The sequence below is a fragment of the Oculina patagonica genome, chromosome 5 (genome assembly GCF_052425735.1).
Source record: "Oculina patagonica isolate OP01 chromosome 5, crgOcupat, whole genome shotgun sequence".
In the NCBI taxonomy this organism is placed as follows: Eukaryota; Metazoa; Cnidaria; class Anthozoa; order Scleractinia; family Oculinidae; genus Oculina; species Oculina patagonica.
Genome location: NC_135762.1, coordinates 11,664,763 through 11,683,584, shown reverse-complemented (window position 1 = coordinate 11,683,584; position 18,822 = coordinate 11,664,763). Strand labels below are relative to the sequence as shown.

Here is an 18,822-nt window from a genome sequence, read left to right as displayed (position 1 = left end):
AGAGGCTGTGGACAGTCTATGATGTTATTAGAATGAAGTCTTATTTGGATAGCCTCTTTGACCCTGCGTGTGTATCGGTGAGGGTCACGATCGATAAACTTGACTTGATTCCATAAAGGAATATGCCCCGTTTCGTTTGCGTGCTCCGAAACTGCGGAGGTTTGTGTATGAGCAAGCCTTATGTCTCTGTTATCCGTCTTCGTTCATACGAAAACTTACTAAGACCACAAGACCAACAGCCAACAACCAGCCCACGCAGAAATTTAAATCTACTGCGGTTTTACCCTATATTAAAGGTGTATCAGAGGTTCTTCGCCGCTGCCTACAAGAACAAGGCGTTCGCACCGTCTTTAAATCTGACACAACTCTTCGGTCTTACTAAGTACGACCGAAAGACGCCCTAGAACCAGGCAAACAAGATGGTGTTGTATACAAAATTCCATGTGAATGCGGCAAAGTATATATAGGGGAAACAGGGAGAGCGATGCAAGACAGGATAAAAGAACACGACAGAGACATAAGGCTTGCTCATACACAAACCTCTGCAGTTTCGGAGCACACAAACGAAACGGGGCATATTCCTTTATGGAATCAAGTCAAGTTTATCGATCGTGACCCTCACCGATACACACGCAGGGTCAAAGAGGCTATCCAAATAAGACTTCATTCTAATAACATCAATAGAGATAGCGGAATTGAAATTCCTCAAGCATGGATACCTACCATCAGAAAGCATAACAGCCGTTCAACTACAAAGCGGACCTATGAGGGAACATCATCTGTTAGTCAGAATAATAATGAGGATCAAAATGCACCAATCACAGCGAACCAACGTGCATAAATAGCGACGCGTAAACAATCGACCTCATCGCCTGATGAAGACTAGCAGTATTGCAGTCGAAATGTCGCGATCAACAACTCAAAGCGATTCTATCGTGAGACAAACGAATAAACGTTCATTACATACCGAACTTTGTGGTTCAAAAGTCCAAATTTCCCATTTATCTGCTTTCGTTTCCTCTCGTAAAATTGCTATAACCATCCTCAATTTTTCTTGCAAATTCTGCATAATTCAGCTGAGCTCAAAACTTTCACCAATATGTTTCAACCCAATCATCCTTGAATGTTTCACACATTTTAAATAACTTTCAAATTGGGGACAAACAATGTAAATTGCCTCCCAAAAATACTTTTATTTTTGCTGAACTTAAGTGAATAAATAAAATATTTCCGAAGACAAATGATTCAGTTCATTGACATCTTCGGACAACGCCACGATATTAATTAAAGAACTATCATTTCCTTTAAGCAAGCAGGCAAGGTTTGTACACAGCTATTTTAACCCACGTTCTGTTATCCATTTCGTATGCCTGTTTATTCAGCTTTCAACCCATACAATTTTTTTCGGGCAACAAGGTCTCCGCCCCCCCAGGTCCGAAGGTGCCTGTACGCCTAAAGGAACGATACACAGGTCAATACACCTTATTCATAAATGATGGAATGCACATAAGAGTACATGAAAGCGAAACTGATTCTTGGCTTTTGATGACTGCTATTGGAATCCCAGGTTTTACTACTGCAGATATGACCCTATAGCTTTGAACTTAACACAAAATGAGGGAAATTGTCATCGGAAAGTGGCATCAATCTTCTAAGTCTCTTCACTGCCTACTCATTACTTATTGTAATCTGGACTACTGTACTATTAGTTTTGTCCAAATGGAATACCCTGGAAGCTGGCATAACGACAGAGCATGTAGAGATTATAGAGACTATGACGATTTTACATGTATATTGATATGTAAGTTAAAATAACTAGCCAACATTGTGCAACTAGCGACTACGTAAACAGCTTAAAATTCCTCAGAAAAATATTGCATGATTTACATAATTTGTAGCATAATTAGCCTTTTTAATTGCATAATCTGCCCCAAAAATATCGCGCGATTTGCATTTTTTGTTGCACCTTATCAGTAGGCCGGATTGTTTAACATACATATGACCATCTTGTGTCATACAATTGCAATTTTTACTTACTGCTTCAAGAGACATGAAAATTTTATAAAATCTTCATAGTCTTTTTTAAATCATGTTTCCTTCCATTTATAAATGAAACTTAAGTAGCTGGCAGAGGTATTCAATTCAGCTTTTAGCCCTTGAAGTTATCATTACTTTATAGAAATGTTGAACTCATAATCTAATCATTGTTTTATTGCAGGCCCAAGAGAGGCCTGCAACCCTACTCTTGACAGCCACCAGCGGACTGGGCGGAAGTTGAAAAATGCGAAAAAGAATGGGAAAAATGTGTCAATCACAACATTTTGTTGCAACACTAGAAGTTGACAATTTGTTCTTCAAGTATGGTAAAACATGTGTCAATCTCAACAGTTTGTCAAATAAGATCAAAGATTTTGTCACACGGAAGATTGCAAACATTTGATTTTGCAGACGTTGCTTTTGAGAAGACTTGCTGTGATTGAATCGCATATAAACCACGGCAAAAGGAATGACTCCAACACTTGTCTACACTTCGACTACACACTCAGTAAAAAAAAAAAAAACAACTTTAATAATTATTGGTTTGCGGCTCTTGGAAACGATAAAATCATGCATTCTCTACGTGACGCGTTACTCGGTATTATTATACACTATAGTCACTAGCTGTCTTCTCATTGGCTAAGAGCCTACCGCTAATTCTGGGAATCCGCGCAACCTACAGCTTAGTGAATAATCTGCTAGCAGATTATTTACTTATCATTCTGCAGGTTGCGTGATTTCACAGTGCATGATGTCCAAGAGCAATGTAATATGGCAGGCATCTGGCGGCTAAGGAAATTCATAGTTCGTCTATTCGCTTCTTCAACTTAGAAATAATTTGACATAAGGTGACAAATTGCTGGACGATAAATTCACAGAAAACACAACATGACTGACATAAATTGGGGAAGAACTATTTCACGAGAGTTTGTTCGTAGCACGAGTCAAGTTCGAGCCTGAGTCAACTTCGAGTCACGAGTCAACTTCGAGTCACTTTTTTTCACTTTTTTTGCAATGATATCGTTTGACTATACCGTAATAATGTTATTGTCAAACAATGTCGCATAGGTAAGATAAACATCAGTTGTTTGGTTTGACACGAAACGATTTTACTCACCAGCGACAGAATTGTCGTGAAGTTTCCAAAACATTTGCTGATTTTTTGCAAGACTGATAATGTTTCCATTCACAGCTATGAGGTGCTACGAAAATCTTAGACAAATTCTCTCTGTAAAACCCGCACACAAAGAAAACATACATTGGACGTGGTTATTCTGATGCAAGAAATGATATAAACTGTTTGACAGGTAAACAACATGTCCTCCACCAATTTGGCCGTGGAGAGAATGGGCTAGCATGTTTTATTTCTTATATGGTATCCCTGTGGATAAAACAAGATGGCGCTCGAGTCAAGACGGGCTAATATTTTTGAACTTCACGTCAATTCTCACGCTTTCTTGTTGAAATGGAACCTCTGCCTCAGCTGTGTGTAATTAATACAGGTAGGAATCTGTGAGGAAACTTTATTATGGATGCCGAGGAACGTTTGAAAAGCAGTTGCACTTGCGAACAAAGGTCAACAAATACAGGAATATAAAACTGAAAAGAAGAGTTGAAATGATTCAAATCTTGCTGTTCTTATACCTCCGGTACGTATATAATTTTCACACAGCAATTAAAAATAAAACTGCAAAAAAAAAAAGAAATTTTAACTTGACTCGAAGTTGACTCTTGACTCAAAGTTGACTAGGGCTCGAACTTTTTCTCGTGCTACGAACAAACTCATTTCACGAAATACTTTCAGGAAAGAGCATTCAGAATTAAGCAGAACAACAAACCAGAATTAGCACAAGTTTTGAAACAGGTTGAAATCGTTGTCATTATTTTCTTTACCAAAAAAACAATGCATAATAAAACAATTATTAGATTCGGATTTTGTGATATTCGGAATAATCAAGGTCAAGGTAAGTGTTATCAGCCGATAACTGGCTGATACCACTTAGCTCGACCTTTATTATTCCGGATATCACAAAAACCTCATCCAATAATTGTTTTTATTATACATTAGAATTACTTTGAAACACGTGATTGGTCGAGCGCATTGGGTTATCATGTCGAGTTCAAAGTCTGCCTAGTTTCAAGCCCCTCGTCCGTGTAGTGCTGTCAAACTTTTAAAAATATGGCGGAGCGATTCGCCTCCGTTTCCGAAGAGGAATTGAAAGTTTTGATCGAGAATATAGATTCTATAACACCAATAGAACAACAAAAACAAGTGTAAAAATTCTGAATGATTATTTGAGGGAGAAGAACCTGGAGGAACCACAAGATAATTATAAAACCGCTTTGGTTAATGTTCTGACGAAGTTTTACGCCGGCGCTAAAGGAAGTTATGGCAAATTGTTTGAAAACGTATAATAAAACAATTATTGAATTCGGTTTTCACATGATATCGTGAATTATCAAAACCTCATGTCTGTGTTATCCGCCTCAGCCTTCGGCTTCGGCAGATAACACAGACCTCGGTTTTGATAATTCACGATATCATGCTCAACCTCATCCAATAATTGCTTAATAATTGTCTTTTGTCCAGTGATTTATCATTTATTTATCGACACTGCCATTTAAAACTACGCACTATCGTAACAGTTCCTTCTCTTAAGTGCGTCAAGGCTCGCACTTACCACTAGTTATATAATTTTCGCCGGTCAAAACTGAATTGAAAAGTTGCCTTATGCTATTTATCAGGCTGACGCATCTTGACCGGTGACTGACTTGCGGTTACTTCAAGCCTTGTATTCTTATTTAGCGAGACGCATATCTGTCTCCTAGTATTATAAAGCTGAGCAAGATATAAAGAAAGCATGCTTACGGACTCTCTTACCTTGATAAACAGCAGCAACCTTGTTCGACCACACTGTCCTACTGTCTGGCGACTGACCGGTGGTTATTTCAAGCTAAGCCCTCTATTCGTGTAAAAAGACACGCGTATATGTTATCCTGCATTCAAAAGCTTAAATAGACGTGAAAACAGAATAAACCTAGACTCCCTCACCTTTATAAAACAGCAAATTAAAATGGTCTTCGACAACAAATCACATGAACGCCGCCATAACTACGTTACTAGAGCCCATTCTCCGCAGTCGGTAACCATAGTAACGCTGGCTCCGAAAGTGGGAACGTCGGAGCGCGGGAACTCCGGAGCACCCTAACCTGAAACAAGGGGAAAAAAAAAATGCCTGATCGCAGGTTAGGAGCACCCAAGAGTAAACGATTTTCAAAACTGATGTCAATTTGCAAAACAAATTGACATCAGTTTTTCTTATGTCTATTCTGTTATTGATGATAAATTGCGTCATAACATTGTCAAAGTGTTGTGGATCAAGGAGCAGCACAGTCCAGTAACCACAGTGAACCTGGCGAGGAACACAGAAACGTCGGACACGGGAACGCTGGAGCACCCTAGTAAGTGTACGATAAGCTTTTTCAAGGATTTTCCGGACTGTTCAGGTGTCCCATTTTTCGGGTTCCCTTGCTTTTTAATATAGACCAGTCTTAGTTTGGTTTTGATATACATAAACAAGTAAAAATAAACGATAAAATCGAACGACGTTTCGGAGTCGTCATGACGCCATTTTCAAGTTCAAAACATGAAAATAATAAACTGTCAGAAAACGTTTGCTTAAGATTAACATAATAAAATATGCGATGTCACGCAAATAGTTTGGCTTGGATTAAGTCTGATTGGACATTAAGAGATGGTGACAATTCTCTGATTAGTAGCATTTCTTGCACTAAACAATCAAACTTATTCTTGCACTTCTAAGGACTTGACACTGTTTGTCAAGGTCCGTTCGGGACAATACAGTGTTTGTCTTTTATATAGTGCTTGTCAATGGAAGTTGATTTGTTGTTGTGCTCGCCCCGCGCTGGTGCAAATGCCTCAGTGTATATCCTACATAACTACTGTATAACTTGCATCGCACAAGTTACATTGAAAAACAATTTATACAAACTCGGCAAATATCATCACGCGTTCATTCAAAACAATGTCAAAGCCTAAACAACGTACAGGTTTCTCAATGTTTTTTGGCCGAAATATCTGGCTAAACAGTAAACGAATTGTCTGATAAAAATTCTAAGTTTACCTCTTCCAGGGATTTTCTTCTGCTTATATAATACTGGTCGAGCTTGGGCGCTTTTGACGGCCAGCCGAGTGAAGCTATTCAAGCGATGTAGTCATTACTTTGAGGCTATATGGTCCATAACCTTAGCCAGTGTGTTTGTTTTTTTATTCGGCGAATTCGGTGCAAATAAATTTGCTCAAGCAAAGGGTGAAGCTTATTAGGCTCGTAGTTTCGATTTCGCCGGCAATTCCCTTCTTGAAAAACCACTTATTTCAAAAAGAGAACCAAAAACCCGTGCTTTTCAGTGCTATTCTGTTTAGAGCTGTCTTCTGGTCTTCTACTCCTCTACTGTGCTCAAAGGGCCAGCCATTTTTTTACTCGCATCTCGAAGCAGATAAGATAAGATAAGCATATTTATACACGGTTTTACCATCAGTCAATTAAGTAACTGGACTATCTACCTATCTGACTAACTACAAAAAAACTTCGCGCCATTCAGATCGCGTGGAAGCGTTTGATTGGCCCTCCTCTTATGTCGATCTTATGTGCTCTGTTTGTTTCTCCGTCTTTTTGCACCGAATTTCCTTTTTTCTGCACTAAATAAACTCATTTCTGCATCGAATTTACTAACTCAGAGACTCAAAGGACAGTGCAGAATGCAATATGACCAATCAATTGACAAACATCAATGTGAAATGACTAAATCCTGTGTGATTTGAACCAGACTGCTAATTTTTCGATTTAGGTTGAACATGTTCTTGAACTGCAAGAAAGACACGTCCTGTTTATACTAATTTCTGTATAACTATTTAAGTCATTTCTTTGAGGTTTTCTGACCACTCGTGTATTGTTTTATTGAACACAAACATTAGAATATTATTAACATATAAAAAACGGGTTACACGAATTCAATCTAATGAGGAGAAAGAAGGAGACCTTTTCTCTCAGAAAGTGAAAAACGTTTATTCCATATCGTAAAATAATGTGGCTTTTTTTCATCTAGCATTTCTATAATAAGAACTTAAAATGAACAAAATAAAGGACGGGCGACTGCTAAGCATGCTATTTACATAGGCGTTACTTTTTTCATATGATCATCGTAATGTTTGACGAGACAAGCCGCACTGCTTAACTCCTCCTGACAAATCCAACAAGTGAGGCTTTCAACTTGGCTTGAATTTTCTTCAGTCAACGATGACAACATACGGGACTTTGTGTCAAAGTGAGTTCCTGCTGTTTCCTGCTTTCGTTTTGAGGACTTTTGTTGCATGTGTCGCCTTTCATGGGTCTTGCAGTTTGAAGATTTGTTAAAGCGTCTTCCACAATGTTTGCACGAGTACGACGTCACTCCTGTATGTAATTGTTCATGCTGCCTGCAATTCGATGAGCTGCTAAAGCACTTTTTACAATGCTTGCAGGTATAAGGCTTCACTCCTGTATGTGTTCGTTCATGTAGCTTGCAACATGATGACGTGGTAAAACACTTGTTACAATATTTACATGCGAATGGTTTTACTCCTGTATGTGTTCGTTCATGTTGCTTGCAGTGTGATGAACTGCGAAAGCACTTTTCACAATGCTTGCATGCATACGGCTTCACTCCTGTATGGATTCGTTCATGTTCCTTGCAATCTGATGAACGGCTAAAGCACTTTTTGCAATGTTTACATTCATACGGTTTCTCTCCTGTATGAATTCGTTCATGTTGCTTGCGGTGTGATGAACTGCGAAAGCACTTATTGCAATGCTTGCATGCATATGGCTTTTCTCCTGTATGGGTTCGTTCATGTTCCTTGCAATTTGATAACTGCCTAAAACACTTATTGCAATGCCCGCACTTATACGGCTTCATTTGTGAATGTGTTCTTTCATGTATCTTGCAATATATTGACGTGCTAAAGCACTTGTTACAATAACTGCATTCAAATGTTTTTTCTGCTGTATGTGTTAGTTCATGTTGCTTGCAGTTTGATTGACTGCTAAAACATTTACTGCAATGCTTGCAAGCATATGGCTTCACTCCTGCATGTATTCGTTCATGTTTCTTGCAATCTGATTGACATCTAAAGCACTTTTTGCAGTGTTTACATGAATATGGCTTCTCTCCTGTATGAACTCTTTCATGTTGCTTACATTGCCATAACTGCCTAAAGCTCTTATTACAATACTTGCACGTATATGGCTTCACCCCTGTGTGTGTACGTTCATGTACCTTGCAATTTGATGAATTGCTAAAACACTTATTACAATACTTGCATGCATACGGCTTCACTCCTGTATGTGTTCGTTCATGTAACTTGCAATTCGGTAAACGGCTAAAGCACTTTTCACAATGCTTGCATGTATACGGCTTCACTCCTGTATGCGTTTGTTCATGTTTCTTGCAATTTCCTAACTTGCTAAAGCACTTTTCACAATGCTTGCATGTATACGGCTTCACTCCTGTATGCGTTCGCTCATGCGACTTGCATTCTGATGATGTGTTAAAGCACTTGTTACAATACTTGCATGTATAAGGTTTCACTCCTGTATGTGTTCGCTCATGTCTTGTGCGACTTGATGAACTACTAAAGCACTTCTTACAATGGTTGCACGTGTACGCCTTCTTCCCACTGTGTGTTTCTTCCTGGTGCTTGCTTACTACCATCTTTTCTTTCACTTCATTTTCTTCGTCGCCAACAGACGTGCTATGGTCGACATAGTTACGAGGCATCTTGTTAGTAGACCAGTCAGGATTGTTGTCAGTAATGCGTATTCCTAAGAAATTGGAAATAAAAAACAAATTGTATCAGGGTTTTCTCTAAGTAAAAACTGTAAAAAGGTATGGAAAAGGAAACTGGTGTGAAACTCAGTTCATATATTGAGTTAGATTGAGTTCAGCATTCGAACGAAATTGAACTCACCACAAAAAGAGTTCAATTGAACTCAATCCAACGTTCGATTTTTGAACTCTTGATTTTGCTTGTATTTCCATGAAGATTACACTTGAATGTATCATTTTGCAACGGTAAGTTAGCTTACAATGAAAATGGTAAACTAATCTCGGAATACGCCTGCGGGAATATTTCTCTTCTCTGCCACAAACAGTTTATTTTTGGTGTTTCTGTCATTGAATAAATAGTCAAAACGGACAAGAAAAAACTGCTTTTGATAGCACTGCCTGAACATTCGAAAAATTAATTACAGTCTTCATACTTTCTTCCTCCTCTTTATTAATTAGAAAGTTGCTGCGATAATGGCTGCCTCTTTGCCGCCATATTAATTACCCAAGTTTACTCATGCCAGGACCAGGCATCTTGACAGGCGTTTTTCAATACGGGCAATCGGAATTATTCCTAGCATTCTGTACCAATCACTCTTATACCAGAATTGTGGGTAAACTCAGAGACTCAAAATGGAGTCGATCAATTGGAAGTGTGTTTTGTGTTTCATGTTTATTTGCTTTATTTTACTTCCAATGTGTGACTGTTCCTTCACCGGTGTCCCTTACGCTTGTCTTTGCAATTGTAACACAATAATTGGTTGATTTGTAACGAGATACTTTTCTTTTCGCTGCAAATGCTGAAACATGATACTTTTGTTTTTTGTTTTTTCTTGGCGACATACAGTAAAAACTTGCGTGTAAGAACCTTCTGGCAGAAATTTGCTTTTTTAATACCCCAGAATATAAAAAGCTGTTTAGCCAAACAAATTCCACCAGGTTCTTACATGTATTTGTGGGGTTTAACTATTTAATTTATATATTTTTACCAAAAACCAAATATTTTGCAAAATATATATACCCCGGTAATTTTTTTGCAATTTCAATCAATTCAATTTGTTTCTGTTACAGCAGTATTTCCATATTGACAGTTCTTGATGGAAAGATACATTTTGTATACGGTACTGTATCATTGATCAATTAATGTTGTTGGTCTTTTGGCAATATGGGTACATTAATAAATATTTGTAATGAAGAACAGACCAGATTTAATAACATGTCTACTCTGTAGAAATTAAGAACCTACTCAGCCTGAACTGTCAATAAGTACCCCAAAATACAAGAACCTGTTTTGCCAATTTCTGAAGAAGTAGGTTCTTATACACGGGTTTTTGCTGTAATTTCACTTTAATTAAATTAAGTTGCGGTTTTAACTGCTCAAAACATGTTTCTTAAAAAGAAAAGAACAAAACAAATCAAAAACATCTCTTTCAAAAGGTATTTTGAAACACGGTTCAGCTAGGATACTGAGCTGCGAGGTGGTGAGATGAACATCCACCACTAGCCAATGACACTGAGGTAAATAGTTGTTTTAGTATATTCTCAAACAGTGAGATAATATATATAGCCCAAAGGATGACTTTTGATCAGTATATTCCATTAACAAGAAACTTCAAGCAGTTTACAATCGGGCGGTTAATGTTTGACCACTTCTTTTCGATTCTTTTTTAAAATTGGCTAGAAAGGAACGGCGCAGCACAGTAAAACATTTTTTATAAAAGCAGTAAATTGAGAAACACACAAGTCGTGTTTGCGTGAGTCACAGAGTGTGGGTGACCTGAATTTCCTTCATCGCATCATCTCTTGCCTAGCCGGATAAATTCATGCTTAGGCATGCAATTATTTTTTTTGTTCTAACTGTTGAATAAAATAAACCCAAATCAGTTGAATGACAATAAAAGGGAGTCCATTTCACGCCAAAATAGAAAGTAGACTGAGGCCATCTCATTGTATTTCTCCGTTTAGCGTTGTCCGACGACTCAAGTCCGAGTTTTGCACCAGTCAAGAAGGTTGGAGTTTTGAACCAAAATTTCCCTGATTACGTCATCTTTTTTTTTGATCCACATGCATAAACAAATTCCTGTCTGGGCTTGCAAATATTTATTTTGTTCCGAATCTTACTTAAAATACACTCAAACCACTTGAATGGCATAAATTGATTTCAGTTGAAATAAAAGAAGCTTAAAAATCAAGTTCTTGAAGTTTAACTGCTATTTTGCTAGAAAAACACAGCTTTCAGTGGCATTTGCGAAGTCGCGTGATTAAAAGCACGCAAATAGAGAAACCTGACTACGTGATTCAGCAGGTAATTTCCCCAAATTTTTGCTGGGTTTGCAATTTCCTTTCGATTCCAAAAATAAACTCAAAACACTTGCATAACACACAGAAAATAATTCATTTTTCATTTATAAATAGTTTGGCCATGTCAAATCGCAACGTGAATATTCAGTGCTTGCAACGAGCCATACGCTTGAATTAAAAAATAAATATTTTACAAAAAACAGAGCGCAGAGAATTCGTAAATATTTTTAATATAGATGTATGATTATTTATAACTACAGGCGAGCGATCGCCAATAAACATCAAAACTTGCGTGACCAAGGAGTCACCTGGGCCCGTGGGTAATCGTTTCATTTTTAATTAGCTTGGACATGTCAAAACACTCGCATTGTAAACATTCAGTGCCCGCTGAATCAAACGCACGAATGACACAAACATACACTCCACACTGAACAGAGAGCAGAGTGTTCATAATACGAGCGATCGCTAACCGAAACATCAAAATTTGCGTGACCGTGACCAAAGAGTCGGCAGGGCCGCATGCGTCTGGAACGATTTACAGACAAAAAAAAAAATCCGTGTAGATTATGAATCGGGCCCAGGCCCCGCCCGATTAATTAGTGTAATTTTCTCACGAGTCGCTTGGAGTTGAATAGCAAAGGATATTTCGAGTTTGAGTAGCCAATCAGCGCGTGCCAAAAATGCTTTCCACTGTTTGAGTATTTACCGTACTATTATGATTTATGACCTGGGGCTGCAGCCCCCCCCCCCCCCCAGTACCAAAATATTTCGGGCAAAACGCTAAGAATTCGGGCAACAAGCCAGAGAAAAAATAGAAGATAAGTAGACAAATCTCAACATTACAATCAAAACTAATTATATCAACAGAAAAAGTATTGGAAATATACCGAACTCTGTGGATCAAAGGTCCAAATTTCCCATTTATCTGCTTTGTTTCCTCTCGCAAATTGCTATAACCATATTTAATTTTTCTCGCAAAATTCTGCATAATTCAGCTGCAATCAGCTTTACCATGGTGGACCCAGTTTAAGACCTTGAAACAAAGCTGCGATATGGTTACAAATGTAATTTATAACTAATGCTTTTGACTCCAATGAGCTCAACAATATGTTTCAACCCTTTCGTCCCTGAATGTTTCACACATTTTAAATAACTTTCAAGTTGGGGAAAAACAATGTAAATTGCCTCCCAAAAATACTTTTATTTTTGCTGAACTAAAGTGAATAAATAAAATATTTCAGAAGAAAAAGGATTCAGTTTGTTGACATCTTCAGACAACGCCACAAGATTAATTAAAGAACTGTCATTTCCTTTAAGCAAGCAGGCAAGGTTTGTACACAGCTATTTTAACGCACATTCTGTTATCCATTTAGAATGCCTGTTTATTCGGCTTTCAGCCCATGCCATTTTTTCGGGCAACAAGGTCTCTGCCCCCCCCCCCCCCCCCCCCAGGTCCGAAGGTGCCTGTACGCCTATGGGTATAAATATAACAAACCATACGCATATAAAGGAACGATGCACAGAAGAGTACATGAAAGCAAAACTGATTCTTGGCTTTTGATGACTGCTATTGGAATCCCAGGTTTTACTACTGCAGTATGACCCTATAGCTTTGAACTTAACAAAAAATGAGGGAAATTTTCGTCAGAAAGTGGCATCAATCTTTTCTTCACTGCCTACTCATTACTTATTGTAATCTGGACTACTGTACTATTAGTTTTGTTCAAATTAATGGAATACCCTGGAAGCTTGCATAACGGTAGAGGATGTAGAGATTATAGAGACTATGACAATTTTACACTTATCTTGATATGTAAGTTAAAATAACTAACCAACATTGTGCAACTAGCGACTACGTAAACAGCTTAAAATTCCTCAGAAAAATATCGTATGATGATTTACATCATTTATAGCATAATTAGCCTTTTTAATTGCATAATCTGCCCTGAAAATATCGCACGATTTCCATTTTTTATTGCACCTTATCAGTAGGCCTGATTGTTTAACATAAATTTCAGTTACAAATAACAACATTCCAACCCTGGCATTCAAATGTACATACATAATTAAAGAATCCCAAATGGATCAGTAAATATAGACAAAAAAAAGTGAGAAGATTTGGCATCAAAGAAGTTCTCAAATTCAACAAACATCTAATGAAATGTTCAACAATTTCTTGGAATCTTACTTTAAAATTTATTTCAATTTAAAAGATTGAAATAATTTAAATTGAAAGGCTGCTCTTTCAACCTTACTTTCACCTTGACCATCTTGTGTCATACAATTGCGATTTTTACTTACTGCTTCAAGAGACATGATAATTTTTTTAAAATCTCCATAGTCTTTTTTAAATCATGTTTCCTTCCATTTAAATGAAACTTAAGTATAGCTGGCAGAGATATTCAATTCAGCTTTTAGCCCTAGAAGTTATCATCACTTTATAGAAATGTTGAACTCATAATCTAATCATTGTTTTATTGCAGGCCCAAGAGAGGCCTGCACCCCTACTCTTGACAGCCACCAGTGGACTGGGCGGAAGTTGAAAAATGCGAAAAAGAATGAGAAAAATGTGTCAATCACAACATTATGTTGCAACACTAGAAGTTGACAATTTGTTCTTCAAGTATGGTAAAAAATGTGTCAATCTCAACAGTTTGTCACATAAGATCGCAGATTTTGTCACACGGAAGATTGCAAACATTAGATTTTGCAGACGTTGCTTTTGAGAAGACTTGCTGTGGTTGTATCGCATATAAACCACCGCAAAACAAATGACTCCAACACTTGTCTACACTTTGACTACACACTCAGTAAAAAAAAACAACTCTATTTGGTTCGCGGCTCTTGGAAACGATAAAATCATGCATTCCCTACGTGACGCATTACTCGGTATTATTATACACTATAGTCACTAGCTGTCTTCTCATTGGCTAAGAGCCTACAGCTAATTCTGGGAATCCGCGCAACCTACAGCTCAGTGAATAATCGGCTAGCAGATTATTTACTTATCTGCAGGTTGCGCGCACAGTGCATGATTTCCAAGAGCAATGTAATGTGGCAGGCATCTGGCGGCTAAGGAAATTCATAGTTCGTCTATTCGCTTCTTCAACTTAGAAATAATTTGACATTTATAAGGTGAAAAATTGCTGGACGATAAATTCACTGACATAAATTGGGAAAGAACTATTTCACGAAATACTTTCAGGAAAGAGCATTCAGAATTAAAGTGCCTATGAAGTAAAAAATATTTTTGCGTTTTTTTGTAGCTTGTTATATGTACTTTTCGAAATGCCCAAAAGCGAATAGTGTTAAAGAGAGAAAAATCCGAGTTTTTGCCGCCTAAAGTTCGAATGTGACGTCTGAAAAGTGGGGCCATTTCGCGCGCGGCCAAAACGAGATCTCATATTACTAGGTCGTGACGTAGGAAATTGTTCAGACAACTCGAGCGTAATGGCGGATAAGAGAAGGGAGAGTGCAAGAGGTAACCAATGCGTGCTCGGAGGCCCCAATAAAACCAATTGCCGAGACAAAACAAGTACAGCGAGAGTATCGATGCATTATCTAGACAAAAACTGAACTTTGCGGCAGAACTGGAGTCGGTTTCTGCGAATTCACGGCGACAATGTCCCACAAATCAGCCTCCAGCACATTTTGACGAAAGCTGCAACTATGGTCTTCGAAAAAGCGTTGGCGGCATTTTATTCAGACAGTGGAGTCCAGCTAGAGGTATCTAATCCAAGTGGCTATTGCCACAAGAAACACTGCTCGTCAAACTTTTCTCTTGTCTCTCGCGATCGGAAAGCACATTAAATTTTGTATTTATGCACTTAGCATTTGTAGATTTGTTTCGATTTCTCAAAGCACACCTGACGACTCGCGCAAGAATATATGAAGTATAAAATGAATCATACAATAAATGTAACGGTAAATAAAGGTGCCCCAAGTTATTTAGTCAAGTAATGTTTGGTTTTATAGGCTGTGTTATGATTAATGAAGCTATCCGGTAAATCGAAGTTATTGCTTCCTTTCTGGGCGCCATTTTGATTTTTGGTTTATAGTGCAAACTACAGCACCTGAATAATAATACTATATTCTTGACACCCACGAATGCCTTGTAGAAGAATTATTATATAATAGAAACTGAATATATCTGAAATATTTACGATATGCATGCTGTTAAAGAAAGCAGGCTATACTAACACATGTAAATGTAAATATAAAGTAGGCCCTGGCCCTGGTCAAAGATTGTATACCTGTCTTATTAAGTGAAAGCTTTGTTACTCTCATTTGATTAATACACAAGTTCCACAGGTTACAACACACATATAGTGAGACTGAAGTATAGCAACTTAGTGCTGATGAAATGCTATCCCATAGCAGATAACCCCCAGCATATCAGGATTTCCCTGATAATTTTTAAAGTAACCATTCATACTCCTTGGTTACGTGAGGCACTCACTGAGATTTTAGTGTCTCACCCAACAGCCTAAGGCAATGACTCAGGACTCAGGGCTCAAACTCAGACCACTTGATCCGGTGTTCCAAATGCTAACTGTTAGGCCATGGTGTCTCCCTGGAATGTGCTGATGTGTCAAATGTTGCTATTATACATTTTTTAGTTTCCCAAATCCAAGTTTCTGGCTCTCTCAAAACAGTATTATTGTTTCTATTCTATTATTAGTCACCCAGACCCCAGTCTCCCAGTTGAACAAAGTGAGTTTTGATCATACTTGTCAACTTGATGTTTTAGTTATAAAAACAAAGAAAATCATTCTGTATTTTTTTTTTTTTTCATGGATTGATACTTTCAAGTGCACATCGCCTTTCTTTCCTTTTTTGCTCTCGCCACAATTTTCGCGCGGCCAGAATGTTTCGCGCTTCGCCAGAATATTCGTTCACGCCTGACACATAGCAGCACTTCGCTCGCACGGGAACGCTTGCTATGCAGGCTAAAGTGCACATGAACAATAAACTAAAAAAATTACATCATAGAAGGATACCAATACAAATGTTTATTGTGGCAGTGCAGTGTCAGGGAGGTGTTTACATGATCCCTGGTGTGAGATGAAAAATTAATACTGTCTGTAATATATATAAATATATGAAGCAAACAGTCATCAGCCAAGTCATATTCCATGTTTACATCACACCGGAATAAATTTTTATAATGGGATGAAAATCTTGCAGCGGTACAGTAACCAGGGTAACCTTGCACCGGTATGACTTGCTCTGGTATGCACCAGTATGAGGTGCTCTGGTATGACATTTTATTGTGGTGTTTAATCATGTAATCACCCTCTTAGTACAACGTGCCAAGTATCATTCCGAGTGCAAGATTTCAAGTGCCATAATGTAGGGTAGGTAGAATAACAAGCATCTGTGATAACAAACAGCCTGAAGAAGATCAGTGAAACTGATCGAAACGTCAAATTTTTAAATATTCTTAACCTCGGAAAAGATCCCGGAAAACAGTGAATAGTTTTAATTTCTTAAGATGAGAGGTGAAAGTTTCAGAAATAGGATTATTATTATTACCTTTTCCTTTTTTTTTTCTGGTAATTAATTTTGCAAGTATAAAGTAGAAGAACCTCATACCCTCTACAAAGAGGGCCAACCCCTTTCATAACCCCAAAGGCAGGAATTTATACCAAATGTTATGATCTGACATGTAAACATAAGCTGGTAATGGGCCTTTAACTATCCCAGCCCATGTATCCACAAATCTAATAGGTAAGCCATTCATATGAGTCTGCCATAGGGATTCTAAAGAACAAAGTATAAAATTAACAGGGATCTTTTTAAGTTCATAAGTTCTCAAAATTTTAGTGACTATTGTAAATGTGCACTCTACCATGCAGAAATATATACACAGGTATCAGATTATTAAATACACACCAGGTTTATAACCATACTGCAGCTAAAACGTTCAACAAAAAAATGACAGTTTTATCGGGAACCCATCATAAACTGGAGGAACTGAAGAAGAAATTTTCAACCCTTTTATGAATCTGATCGCATGGGATAGCATCAGTATGTACACACAGTCAATAAATAAATTTGTATTTATTGCATTGAAATTTTTAAAATCATCAAACCATACAGCCACCCAAAGCAAATTTATTATTTGCTTTTTTACATTTAAAGAGTTACATGGATTAATTGTATTGGATATTCTCCGTTCATAAATGTGTTCTGTCGGATCGCCAGATTGAACATGAAATATTAAAAACAAGAATAAATACAACAGTAAGGAAGGAAGACGCTGATAGACCGTCATAAAATACTTACTGGCTTCATGTTAATCGTCTCGGCGACTTAAGCATTTTAGATAGCTTTTCTTCCCAGACCAGTTGCACGTAATAAACATTGCGGGAAAAGACCCGTCTGCCGCGCAATCTCTTCGTCGCTCGATCGAGTAAACCTTCAGTCCCAACAACTTCTGTTTTACCGGAATCGATCCTCTCCGATTCTTGCTATCGAAATTACATTCGAAGAAACAATAAATTATCGCTTCCCTATATTTAAATCGAGATAAAAAAACTTATAATTTGGAGTAAAACTCGAGCGGGAACCCGCACAGCAATGGAAGCAATAAGAAGCAATATGGGGTAAACAAATCAGTGGAACAATTTCCTACGTCACAGATCGCTAACTCGTTCCCAGTCTCCGGCCCCACTAATTTACCAAACCAGGGCCACTTTAGGCGGCAAAAAATCCGATTTCTTTCTCTCTGACATTATTATATTTTTGGCTTTTCAAAAAGTAGACATAATAAGCTACAAAAAAACGCAAAAATATTTTTTACTTCATAGGCACTTTAAGCAGAACGACAAACCGGAATAAGCACAAGTTTTGAAACAGGATGAAATCGTTGTCATTATTTTCTTTACCAAAAAAAAAAGCATAATAAAACAATTATTAGATTCGGATTTTGTGATATTCGGAATAATCAAGGTCGAGGTAAGTGTTATCAGCCGATAACTGGCTAATACCACTTAGTTCGATCTTTATTATTCCGGATATCACAAAAACCTCATCCAATAATTGTCTTTAGTCAAGTGATTTATCATTTATTTATCGACACTGCCATTCAAAACTACGCACTCTCGTAACAGTACCTTCTCTTAAGTGCGTCAAGGCCCGCACTTACCACTAGTTATATAATTTTCGCCGGTCAAAACTGAAAAGTTGCCTTATGCTATTTATCAGGCTGGACGCATCTTGACCGGTGACTGACTTGCGGTTACTTCAAGCCTTGTATTCTTATTGAATTCTCTTCTTATTTAGCGAGACGCATATCTGTCTCCTAGTATTATAAAGCTGAGCAAGATATAAAGAAAGCATGCTTACGGACTCTCTTACCTTGATAAACAGCGGCAACCTTGTTCGACCACACTGTCCTACTGTCTGGCGACTGACCGGTGGTTATTTCAAGCTAAGCCCTCTATTCGTATAAAGAGACACGCGTATATGTAATCCTGCATTCAAAAGCTTAAATAGACGTGAAAACAGAATAAACCTAGACTCCCTCACCTTTATAAAACAGCGAAAATGTCTTCGACAACAAATCACATGAACGCCGCCATTACTACGTTACTA

The 18,822-nt window shown here is 37.8% G+C and overlaps 4 protein-coding genes and 1 long non-coding RNA gene across 6 annotated transcripts in view; 1 reads left to right on the top strand and 4 right to left on the bottom strand.

Moving 5' to 3' along the window:
• LOC144655515 (uncharacterized) overlaps positions 1–5,147 on the bottom strand; it is a 21,140-nt gene extending 15,993 nt beyond the window's left edge. The window contains exons 1-2 of one of the 2 annotated variants that reach the window (XM_078515760.1): positions 5,090–5,147; positions 4,919–5,000 (exon numbers count right to left, since the gene is read on the bottom strand). Coding sequence is in view for 1 of the 2 variants with exons in the window: in XM_078515758.1 (XP_078371884.1) it covers positions 3,155–3,188 (34 nt within the window). In the remaining variant the exon portion in view is untranslated. Of the gene's footprint in view, positions 1–3,154; positions 3,476–4,918; positions 5,001–5,089 lie in introns of those variants that run through there. The other variant, XM_078515758.1, reaches the window with a different exon arrangement.
• LOC144655546 (uncharacterized) overlaps positions 1–18,822 on the bottom strand; it is a 93,662-nt gene that overhangs the window by 27,060 nt on the left and 47,780 nt on the right. The gene's annotated exons all lie outside the window — the stretch shown is intronic.
• Positions 1–18,822, bottom strand: part of LOC144655544 (uncharacterized) — a 125,200-nt gene that overhangs the window by 88,507 nt on the left and 17,871 nt on the right. The window lies entirely within an intron of this gene.
• On the top strand, positions 3,441–13,831 carry LOC144655002 (uncharacterized). The gene is made up of 3 exons (XR_013571031.1): positions 3,441–3,539; positions 5,407–5,499; positions 13,707–13,831. It is a non-coding gene; the product is annotated as an uncharacterized LOC144655002 (long non-coding RNA).
• LOC144655530 (uncharacterized) lies at positions 6,999–18,822 on the bottom strand. Its single transcript, XM_078515769.1, has 3 exons — positions 18,757–18,822; positions 18,586–18,667; positions 6,999–8,918 (listed from the first exon to the last, which is right to left on the bottom strand). Exon 3 carries the CDS (start codon positions 8,872–8,874, stop codon positions 7,228–7,230), a length of 1,647 nt encoding a protein of 548 aa, XP_078371895.1. The 5' UTR covers positions 8,875–8,918; positions 18,586–18,667; positions 18,757–18,822; the 3' UTR covers positions 6,999–7,227.

Excerpts from the sequence above, each read along its gene's own strand:
- LOC144655530 (XM_078515769.1), bottom strand. The coding sequence starts at position 8,874 with ATGCCTCGTAACTATGTCGACCATAGCACGTCTGTTGGCGACGAAGAA.